At 34.1% G+C, this 11,808-nt stretch overlaps 1 protein-coding gene across 1 annotated transcript; it reads right to left on the reverse strand.

Moving 5' to 3' along the window:
• Positions 1-6,759: 6,759 nt before the first annotated feature.
• On the reverse strand, positions 6,760-8,007 carry LOC108562580 (uncharacterized transmembrane protein DDB_G0289901-like; the record flags this gene model as incomplete). The annotated part of the gene is made up of 1 exon (XM_017920970.1): positions 6,760-8,007. A coding segment is annotated over exon 1 (1,161 nt), but the record flags the coding sequence as incomplete, so codon positions are not given.
• Between the last annotated feature and the right edge of the window lie 3,801 nt (positions 8,008-11,808).

Consider the following 11,808-nt stretch of genomic DNA (forward strand, 5'->3'; position numbering starts at 1 on the left):
TGGTCGATGATGAAATTACCTTTAGGGGTTGTCGAGAAATTCATGAAAACCCAAAGACACTGGAAAAAAATTTAGAAAATTGTCCTTTTTCGTTACGTATAAGACGTTAAGTATGTGTTTTTTTTTCAATTTCACAGCTCATAGCAGGCGCCTCGATGACAGCACGAAGATGTATGTAGGCTTGTTGGAAAGGAAAATATTCAGCTTTCATACGAGAGTGGTCGATGATGTAATTATCTTAAGGATTTGTCGAGAAAATTACGAAAAACTGTAAAAACTGAATCAATAACGAGAAAACAATGTTCTTCAGCTTATAACAGGCGACTCGATGACACTACAAAGATGTATTTAGGCGCGTTGGAAAGGTGAGATATTCAGCTTTCATACGAGTGGTCGATCATGTAATTACCTTTAGGGGTAGTCGAGATATCACTGAAAACACTGGAAAAAAGAGAAAGCCGTTGAAGAAGCTTTCAATGACCTCCAATTTCGGGAAGAAGAAAAACCAGAATATATATATATATATAGAAAAATAAGTAAAGTAAACGCAATAAATTGCCAGCTTATGATGTAACATTTCCTTTAGCGACACGAAACCAGGTCTCTTCACGTGAATTACGGGACGCAATATAAAAATCACACAAGCCAAATTACTTCGAACTAGTTAGTTGGGCAGTTTGTTATAAAGGATGTCGCATAACAATTTAATAAAGAAAGTTTCGAGGGTAAATTGAATCACGTTCAATGTGAATCATTTTATAATTGCCATTACGAAAATCTGACATTGATCATAAACATTTCTCAATTATTACAATCATTTTTTTTCATCAACAAAATGTTTGTCTCATAAAATTTGAGTTTTTGTAAAGCGAATTTAATTACTTTTTTTTTTGTTATATTATTCAATTATCAAGCAATTTTGATGAAATTTCATTCAGAATATTGAGTGCATTTTTTATCATTTGTAAGCAGAAACAAATCAGCTGAGTCAAGCTTTATAGTATAAAATTTCATTAATTACATTCATTCCACTTAACAAAATTAGCAAATAGATCGATAAACACAATAGATTAAATTGTAAAGCAATTAGTTTGATTCAATAAATAATATTGAGTGGTTTTCTTTTTGAAATTAGTAGGGAGAAAAAGAGAATCAAATTTGTTTGGATTGTTTCCAATTAGTGTAGGAATAAAAACCGGATGAAAGCTTTCTCAAAAAGTATGTGATTACTTAATGCGGTTGGAAGTAAAATCGGATGTGGAAAAAGAACAGATGAAAAATTTTAAAAAAACCATCCGAAACTGTAATTTATCAGATGATGTTACTCCTTCGCATTGTTTGTCCCATTCATAAATAATATTTCAAGAGAACAAGGTCGTAATTTATGGAGCGGCTTTCTATTTTGTTATTGTTTATTTCTGCGAACGCAGAAATAGTTTCACGGTGTTTCGTGCCATTTCCATTGTAAGACTGAGTGTGTGTGTATATTTAAAATTGTTGATAATAATTTAGCGGCGTTCCGTGTTCGAAATGGCTGTGGTTAATGTCAAAGGTACGTGGCTCATGATGATTTATGTCCAGAGTTTCCTTTTTTTTTTATTATTATCCTTCTGGTATATATGTGACATGCGATATACAGAAAAAAAAGGGAATATTAACAAGAGGAAAGGAGAAAAGTTTTATAGTATTATACTTTAGAAGGAAACGTTTCTTCGTGATCAAACGGAGCCAACTGAGCGTGGAAGCATCTTTATAAAGAGTGATGAATGTTCGGTATGTTAATCTTGCCACGATAATTGCGAAATGAAAGCAATTAGAGGTCTTGTGCACAGATAAAGACACTGAATGGAAGGAGATTGAAAATTTAAAAAAATGGACGGTTTCCTGTTGATAAAGTTCGTACTTCTTAATAAATATGGATATGCAAGACATAATCAATTATATGTAGAAAAAACGAGTTAATTATATCGAAATTCAGTGCTTGCTGAAAGGTTGTGGAGTCTCACTAGATTTTTAAGTATAATCAATGTTCCAAAGAGAACTTAATTTAAATTTCCATTTATATTCATTTATTGTTATGAATAAAATAATGTATGCAATTGATGTTAACTACTCGGTTAAATAACTATTTTAGGCCATTTTGACACGTTTTGAGACAAATTGGCAAACCATTTGATCGAAAAAGATGATAATTCTGAACGTGCATTCAAGTTTCAACGCGAGCTTCAGAATTGCAAAGCCAAAGCAAAGTTTAATCACTGATTATATTGTCAAAAGGTAAAAATCAAGATGCGAAATTGAGACTAATTTTACTTGTGAAGAATCATTATCTTCAGGATCTGATATGCTGACTATCTCTTCTAATGATGAAAGTGATTTCGAAACAGTTCGCAAATTATGCCGAACACTCTCATATAACTCATATAATTCTAAAGAAAAAAAATGTGAAGAAAGATTAACTTTCATACAAATTTTCTATATGTTTTTTTTTGTAAAATTTTTCCGTATAAATTTAGAAGGAATAAGTTAAGATTATATTTGTCTGAAATTTAATAAACTTGTCTATGATTGTTAACGTTTTTTATAAAATTATGAATAAACATTTCAGAAAGAAATATGATAGTAAGACTAATTATTTTTTCTGAAATTTAATAAACTCTTTTTTATGCGATTTTCGGTATATTCTAACTCATTGATTTAGTTTTATGCGGTTTTAAAAAAATTATGAAACGTATCCTTTATTTTTATACGTGAGTCTAGTCCTTTTTTGTGCGATTTATTTTTATGCGTTTTTCCTGTGGAACGTATCTACCGCATAAAAAGAGAACCAAGTATATAAATTTAATATGTAATCAATTCCTTTCAAACACAATTTATTCATGTTTCAGACATTTTAGTAAAGTTATTGTAAAAGTTCAGTTGATATATAAATAAATTGATGCGCCAATGTTTTCAATAAACGTAACATAATTGGATAGTAAGACTAATTATTTTGTCTGAAATTTAATAAACCCTTTTTTATGCGATTTTCGGTATATTGTAACTCATTGATTTAGTTTTAAGCGGTTTTACAAAAATTATGAAACGTATCCTTTATTTGTATACGTGAGTCTAGTCCTTTTTTGTGCGATTTATTTTTATGCGTTTCCAAGTATATAAATTTAATACGTAATCAATTCATTTCAAACACAATTTATTCATGTTTCAGACATTTTAGTAAAGTTATTGTAAAAGTTCAGTTGATATATAAATCAATAGATGCGCCAATGTTTTCAATAAACGTAACATAATTGGAACTGCTAGTGAACGTGGGTATAATAAATCTATTTGGATGGTAATAGCAATGTTTATTGGATAATGAGGAGGCGCGTCGTCGAACCAATAGGTAAGTAATGTTCGGCGATAAATCTAGTAAATCGACTATGTTATGCCATTTTCTTTTGTTTTGTCCATTGAATAATGTCGAACATTAGAAGCTTGTGGCGAGCGGCAATCGGTGTTGTGATAGATGATGTTAATTTAATTACTCCAGCTGTTACAACCTACCTCAGAGAGCTGCAGATATTCAATGACACGCTGCGAATCAATTACAACTTTGGACGGGATGCGGATGGTGTGATTTGGATATAGTCCTGTAAGGGTGATCAACGAAGAGTGCGAGAAGTTAATAGCATGCAGCAGCAGCAGATTGCCGAGAACTGTTTACTAGTGGGCACGTGTACGGTAACAACAACAGCAGCTGCAAACCAGAACCACCCTTCTCATAGACCTGAAAACCCTCATCGATTTGTTAACACGCTCCGGTCGTGGTGGTGGTTCAAGTAAATTTGTTCAGCCACCCCAAAAAGTTCGCCCTTCGTCGCTACCCCAGTCCTCTCGCACCCTCTATAAACCCCAAGCGCATAAACACGATCCACGGCTCATTGCCTCCTCCTCATCCGTCCCCCGAAAATCCAGCAGCTCCAAGAGATGGGAAGATGCTCATCATCATTATCGTGGCGCTTCATTAATAAATCAATTGCATTCGTTTTATTATAAACGAGACGAAAACAATTACCGTCTAATAATTACTTTCCATTTAACACACGAAGAGAGAGAGAGAAACACAAGTTATAGAACCTGGCAACCTCTCAAGAAAGTCAAGAAAATTACAATCAATGATCACAGAAAACTTCAACTATATAATTAATATCTCGTAGCAAATGAAGTAATAAGTACATATGTTATTTCATAGAAATACCCAAAAAGTACATAAGTAGTTATTTGACAAGTACTAATTAAATTAAAAAGTACTCGCGTTTATACAATTTATTTGCAATTACAATGACTGACTCACAAATCTATGCAGCAGAAACCAAATAAAGTTTGTGTGAATCACTTTCGATATAGCTCAACCCCTCTTTCCAAGTAGAGGGTCTATGTCCCCCTTATTTTCAGAGTTCGAACATTACTCGCCTGGATTATTTCCTAATAATTATATGCTACTGCACCCCAAGTCGAACAACCCCTGCTGTTTGAAGACATGAAGATGAAGACAATAAGTGCAGAAAATTGGATTTTCATATCATGTATGAAATGTTTAAAACCATCGAGAAATGACAATTTAAAAACAATGAAAATATTCATGAAAACGTTGCGGATGCTCTCTAGAGAAAGGTGAAGAAAGTTCAATTTCGTACACCTGCATGCAGCCAAATTACGGCCCAAATAATTGCAGACTTCCGAATTTCCGAGTTGCGACGATTATGTTGATGTTGATGATGATGATTACGATGACGAAGTGGACCATAAATAAAGTATAATAGTCGTTCCATGAATATGCGTTGGGGCGATCGTTATTATTGTTATTACCTGAAGGCGGCCTGAAGAAGTTTAATGTAAACAGTCGGCCTACGCGAGGGCGATTAATCAAATAGATTACGTAAGCAGCGGAGGGGGGTTTGGGTGAACGGCCGGGAAACGGCGTCTGCACGAAATAATTCGTTGATTAAAGGCCTTCTCCTTCACAACTCTAGTTTCTTTGCATACTTTCTCATTAGCAATTCGCGATCGCCGCTCGCGATTGCCACCACACACACAGAAATACACACGATTCTTGTAGCAATTTGAAACCGTGGTAGGAACAATGATGAAAAAGACTACACCGTTTCGTTGCTTTACACCAGTGATTCCCAAAGTGCTCTTTATCGACCCCCAGGGGTCTATGACAACCTGCAAAGGGTCTAAGGGTGGCAATCAAAATCCCAACGTTCGAAATCCCGACTATATCGAAATACCGAACAGAACATTAATGAATTATCTTTGCGGAATAGCTCATAGTGTTTCATTATAATTATTTTATTAATTTTTCTATTATAATAAAGATAATTTTAAAAATTCATCGCTCGAGTTTTTTTATTTCTAGAATATAACGGGGGGAGTTGAGATTATTAATGTTGTTCTTAACTATTAATAACAATATATATTTATTATTGTATTTGGTTTCATTGACTTAATAAAACTTAAAATTAAGAAATTACAATTAATTTATTGTTATTAATATTAAATAATAGTAGATTCGGAATAATTTAAAATGTTATTGTATAAATTATATAATAAAAGACATTGTCGGGATTTCGATATATGTTAACTTATTTTTTATTTCGGAATAATTTAAAAATGTTATTGTAAAAATTTTCGATATAGTGGGGACTTCGATACAGTTGGGATTTTGATATAGTCAGGATTTTGGTTATCGGGCTTTCGATATAGACCCGATCTCAACATACATTGATAGTATCTATTTACTTACATTATACTATCTTATAATATAAAGACATATACATTATTTATAAAAGTATCCATGAAGTAAAAAAAATATTATTTATGTTTATAAAATTGTGTAAGTTGTAGGATGTAGGCATTCATCTTGTTACAAGCATACGCGCAGTCTTAGAGCAAAGATCTTAATAATTATAAAGATGTCCCAATATAAATAATAAATTTACAAAAAATCAATATCAGGTAAATAGGGCAAGTATGGCAAGTGGTCTACGACACAAAAAAGTTTGGGAACCTCTGCTTTACACGGATCTCAAATTGGTAGGTTACAGATCTTGCGCTACTATGATGTACGTATATTCATAAATATTGAACCTTGAATATGGTACAAAAATCAACAATCGATGATTCAATTCCATCTCGCACCTGTCATTAATACGCAGACAGAAATATGAGAGGAATTACTACGATCTTAGTTTATTTATCCATTAAATTAAGTTAATTAAAATAAAAGTACTATAAACTGAGAGTTTAAATTTAGGCTATACGTTAATTTTTACTTAATAAAGTATAGTTTATACATAGAGTAAAATTATAAATAAGTTTTTAACTTTACCTAAAGTATTATTATATACATTAATGTTGATATTTCTTATTGAGAAGTTTTTGGATAATTATACTAAAATATTAATACTAAAATATTACGTTTTACTTTAGGTTTTGAATATACATTAATATTGATATTTCTTATCGAGAAGTTTTTGGATAATTATACTAAAATATTAATACTAAAATATTACGTTTTACTTTAGATTTTGAATATACATTAATGTTGATATTTCTTATCGAGAAGTTTTTGGATAATTATACAAATATTAATACTAAAATATTACGTTTTACTTTAGGTTTTGAATATTTATGTTCTAATTGTTTATATTAATAGTCGAATTAGAGCAGTAATGATTTAATAATATTGAATAGGATATAAGTTTAACATACCTTAAGTTCGGTTTTGATTTTTTTGGCAGGTGGAGGTGATGAGCTTCGGTCATCGATATTCGAGGTTGGCTGTGAGTTGTTGAAGAGGGAAGCCGAGGTGACTGTCGGTGCATTGGCGTTGGCCGCTGCGTTCGCAGTTGCCGCTGCAGTGGAGATGGGTGCTGGCGTCGAGGTAGGTGCCGAAACTTTGGCCTGCTCGGGTTTAGCAGCTGATCCTGTCGCAGCGGCTGGACTTGCCGGAGGTCCAGGACTCGGTCCTTGGGTTACCTGAGGTGGTCCTGGCCCCGAGCTTGCAGGAAACACAGGTCTTTGAGTCACTGGGGCACTGACACGGAGGACACCGTTCACTTCGACACTACTGTTCACTGGCACTTTGGGGTTCGGCTTCTCCGACGAGTGTTTGTTCTTGTCGCGTCTGTGGCCACTGGAACCACGCTTCGAGCTCGAAGAACTCGAAGAGCTGGAGTTCTGGTTGGAAGGGTTCGGGTTGGAGTTGCTGTTCGAATTTGCGTTCGCCGATGAAACGTTCGAGGAAGATATACTATTACCACCGCCGCCGCCGCCGCCTCCACTACCACCACCACCACCACCGCTGTTCACCGCACCAGAACCGGCACCGGTGCCGCCACCGCCGGCGTTGTTACCACCGCCCGTCGTCACTGTCGGATGTTTTCCACCCTTGTCGGAGCCTCCGCTACCACCGCCACTTCCACCGCCGCCGCCGCCGCCACCGGTACCAGCACCTGCACCACCTCCTCCTCCTCCGCCGTTACCTGTACCGGTGCCGTCGGCTCCGTTGCCGCCTCCACCACCGCCACCGCCTCCACCGTTCTGTTCGTTACTCTTCACTATCTCGTGCTTCGCCTCCGAGCTTTTGGTGCCCGGTTTCGTCCTTTTAATCTTCATCTTTAAACCTTTGTCGACGGTAGCAGAGTGCTCGACGGCCATCTTCGCGGCGGCTGCCGCCTTCGCCGAGGGGCTCGCATTCGAGGCCATGCCCCCCTCGTCCGTTTTCTCTATGTCCGCATCCAAATCTATTATGAGGTCTCCGATGCCGATGTCCCACTCGTTGTCATCATACTCGAAATTGGAGTCCGCCACCCTGGGCGGTCGGTGGCTGGGGTCCTGCGAAGAGGTTGTGGGCCTCATTGGGGCCGCCATGCCACTCGGGGCGCTGAGTAGCCGCCGAGACACTGCCCCGCGGCCACACACCCCACTCTCACTACGCACATCTTACACCACACTGAAACACAAATATAAACAAACCATTAGCATCAACATCAACAAACTATTATCACCCCAAATGTCATCACAAACCAATACAATTTCATTCAACTTCTTATATCAATGTTCAAACTAAATTATATCACAAATAGCAACAATAGCAAACAACAATGATATTAAATAACATCCCATTAAGTATTTACATTGAATGAATTTTTCGTTAAACTACAATTAAATTTAACATATAACAACTTCGAACAACAATGTGAAACGTATAAATTTCTCATTGATAAAACATTAAGTTGGAAAATTCTTCCGGTTATATAAAAATAACATCAAAACAAAAAATAAAATTTATTTACTTAAAAACAATTCTAAAAAAAAGATTTGTTTGTTATTGTTAACTTACTGGAATACTGGAAATTCCGTATCAGAATGTATAATAAACGAATTGTTTGCATAAAAACGTACTTTAAATGTTTCGACTTAAATTTATATCATATTTGTCAAATTCCGTGCATTTTATTTATAAAAATCCATTATTCTTATATCAATGTTCTTAGAAATCAAACTGAATTATATTACAAATAGCAACAATAGCAAACAACAATGATATTAAATAACATCCCATTAAGTATTTACATTGAATGAATTCTTCGTTAAGCTTCAATTAAATTTAACAACTTTGAACAATAATGTAAAACAGTGGTCGGGGAACTTTTTTAACCATTACCCCAAAATATTATTGCGTAAGTCGATATTAACATTATTTATTGAATTAATTTGCATTTACATATTTATTAAAAAAAAAAGTTACATGAAAATAGTAACAAATAGTAATAGACAAAGAAAATAAAATTCTTAAATTGGAACAAACAAAAATTAATTGAAAACTTTCCCCCTTCAGGTTTTGGAAACATGATGTTGCTTCATTTATGATATAATTACTTTAAAATTGGGACTTTTTGATGTAAGAGCAATTTGAATATACAGTCTTCGGCGTTTAATCGATTTCTGTTTTTTGGTTTTTATGTTCATTAGAGTGGAAAAGCCTTGTTCACAAAATTAGGTTGTTGCAAATAGCAGCAATTTTTTTTTACCGTCTCCTCATGTGCAATTTTGAAAGCCTTTGCAGCCTTTGACCACCAAAAAGACGACAGATTTGCTTTGGTCTCAAATTGAATACAGTATTGGATGGAAGTTCAAGAATTGCCTCTGCCAAACCTTGAAGTTCTTCTGGTATATTAGTAATTTCACATTTAAAAGGATCTACAATCCAATTTACAGTTTGTATATCAAGATCTGAAAAGTAGTCAGAGAACCGCTCTCTGAATTTGGTAAGATGAGATTAGAAAAATTTCCCTATTACCCAAAAAAAATCATTTTTACCCCATTTTGGGTAATTTACCCCGGTTCCCCGACCGCTGATGTAAAACGTATAAATTTCTCATTGATAAAAGATTAAGTTGGAAAAACCATTTAAAGATAAAAATATGAAGACATATCAATCACAAAACATACTACATTTAAGTACTTTCACAGTTGATGCCACAGCATTCTTCCGGTTATATAAAAATAACATCAAAACAAAAATAAAATTTATTTACTTAAAAACAATGCTAAAAAAAGACTTGTTTGTTATTGTTAACTTACTGGAATACTGGAAATTCCGTATCAGAATGTATAATAAACGAATTGTTTGCATAAAAACGTACTTTAAATTTTTCAACTTAAATTTATATCATATTTGTCAAATTCCGTGGATTTTATTTATAAAAATTCATTATTGCAATTATTGTATTTATAATTAAGCTTTGCTAAGGTGAAGATTTCTCTAGTTGTATATAAATGTTGATTAATCTATTTGGTTCGATTAATTAAGTCAAATCAAAGGAAATGCACAAAAAAGACTTGTTTGTTATTGTTAACTTACTGGAATACTGGAAATTCCGTATCAGATTGTATAATAAACGAATAAATTTATATCATATTTGTCAAATTCCGTTCATTTTATTTATAAAAATTCATTATTGCAAATATTGTATTTATAATTAAGCTTTGCTAAAGTGAAGATTTCTCTAATAGTTTATTATTAGAAGGTAAAAAAAATAATGAATTCTTGTCGATGGGACAAAGTTACGGCAGAATAAATCGTCATTAAAATAAAACGATTAATCAATCAAAAACGGTATTGTTGTTGCGGCGCAACTGTTCGAAGTGTACACGCTGCAGCAGCATCCTATTAATTCCGACCAGACACAACAGATGTGACAAGTCTTTTAGACAATCATCGGCCATCCATCATAAACCTTGTCACTTGGCAAGTCCTGCGTACAGCACCATAAATCCACTTTGAATGCCGCCGCCTCTCTCACTCTCTCCTCTCACTATTCGCATCGCAAAGATAAAATGACAAAATTAAGTTCTCCAAAACATTATCACATTCAAATCTGTAAATATATTACACAATTGAAATTGCGTTCTGACTATTGTTACGTGAAACGTGATTAATTGACAAGCTTTTTTGTTTAAGATGATTTGTGTCGTGTTAACCTTCGCGCTCGACGATTTCAATCAGACAAAATCAGAGTATCGGTATTTTTATGGGTATTTAGGTTACGTGTAAATGAAAAAAAAACGTACATGTAATCAATAGATAATTATGTAATTGGAACTGTTTTGATTACTTTACACTCACATTTTCCATAATTTTCAGACGTTTAACACTTTACAAAAGTTAAGCAACTTATGATATTGAAAATGACTAATTATATGAACATTAACATAACTAATTAGACTGTTGCAACTAATATTATACAATTATTTTGTTCTGTTCAATCAATAAATGTAATTGCATTTATATTATCTAATAATTAACGTTCTTCTAAATTTTAGAATCTAAAATGAGACTCCCATTATTCGAAACTTAAGTAAATATTATTTCTCTGTACGAAAAAAAAACTAACAATTTGGGTAGGAAATGCATACAATTTGGTAAGTACATTATGCGTTGCGGTTTTCGCGCAATTGTGTAACCAGTTTTAGCGGAACAATGAATTGCAATGATGAGTGATGTCAGTGCATTGTCTAATAATTAATAATTCATGGGGCTGCGGTGTGCAATCACCGTTCGGTTTTGTATAAATCCCGAAATTCGCTGTTCGTCCATCCAAACCCAAACATCAGCATCATCATCATCATCGTCCCACCCAGGTAGCTTCAGGCACGGATTGCAAAACTACTGCTGTTACTGCTGCTACGTCTGCATAACAATGGAACATTGCATATGCAACAAAAAGAGACGGCAAATCCCAATAAATTAATTACGAACCGCACAAAACCATTATTCTCCTCTCTCTCTTTTAACGTTGTGCATGTAACTGCAGCATTTGCAAACAATGACAGCCTTGCTCCTGGATTATGCATGCTTTATTGCATTGTTTTTGCATGCGCCTCTATTTTTTTTCTTCTTTATGTGCAATAATTAACAAATACACGCGGTGATTATGCTAATTGAACGAGCCTTTTTTTTTTGAAGCGCGAAATCGTGCTGGTGCGGACGCTAATTACCGTCGAATCTATTTCGTTTCGATCCAATTGCCGTTATTATTGTTGTCATTAATGCAAATCTCCTCTCTTTTGATAGACACACACTTGCTTACTTCATTAAAATAATAGCTGCAATTTCATTTAATTCCATCAGCGTTCCAATGAAGCATAATAATCCAATACATTATCTTCTTAAAAATTTAATAGAAAAACTATCGAATTTCAGCAGCTCAACAAGAACTTAAATAATTCGGTTAATTAACAGTTTTAAAAGAT

This window comes from Nicrophorus vespilloides, unplaced genomic scaffold (assembly GCF_001412225.1).
Source record: "Nicrophorus vespilloides isolate i.1.1-1 unplaced genomic scaffold, Nicve_v1.0, whole genome shotgun sequence".
Classification (NCBI taxonomy): domain Eukaryota; kingdom Metazoa; phylum Arthropoda; class Insecta; order Coleoptera; family Silphidae; genus Nicrophorus; species Nicrophorus vespilloides.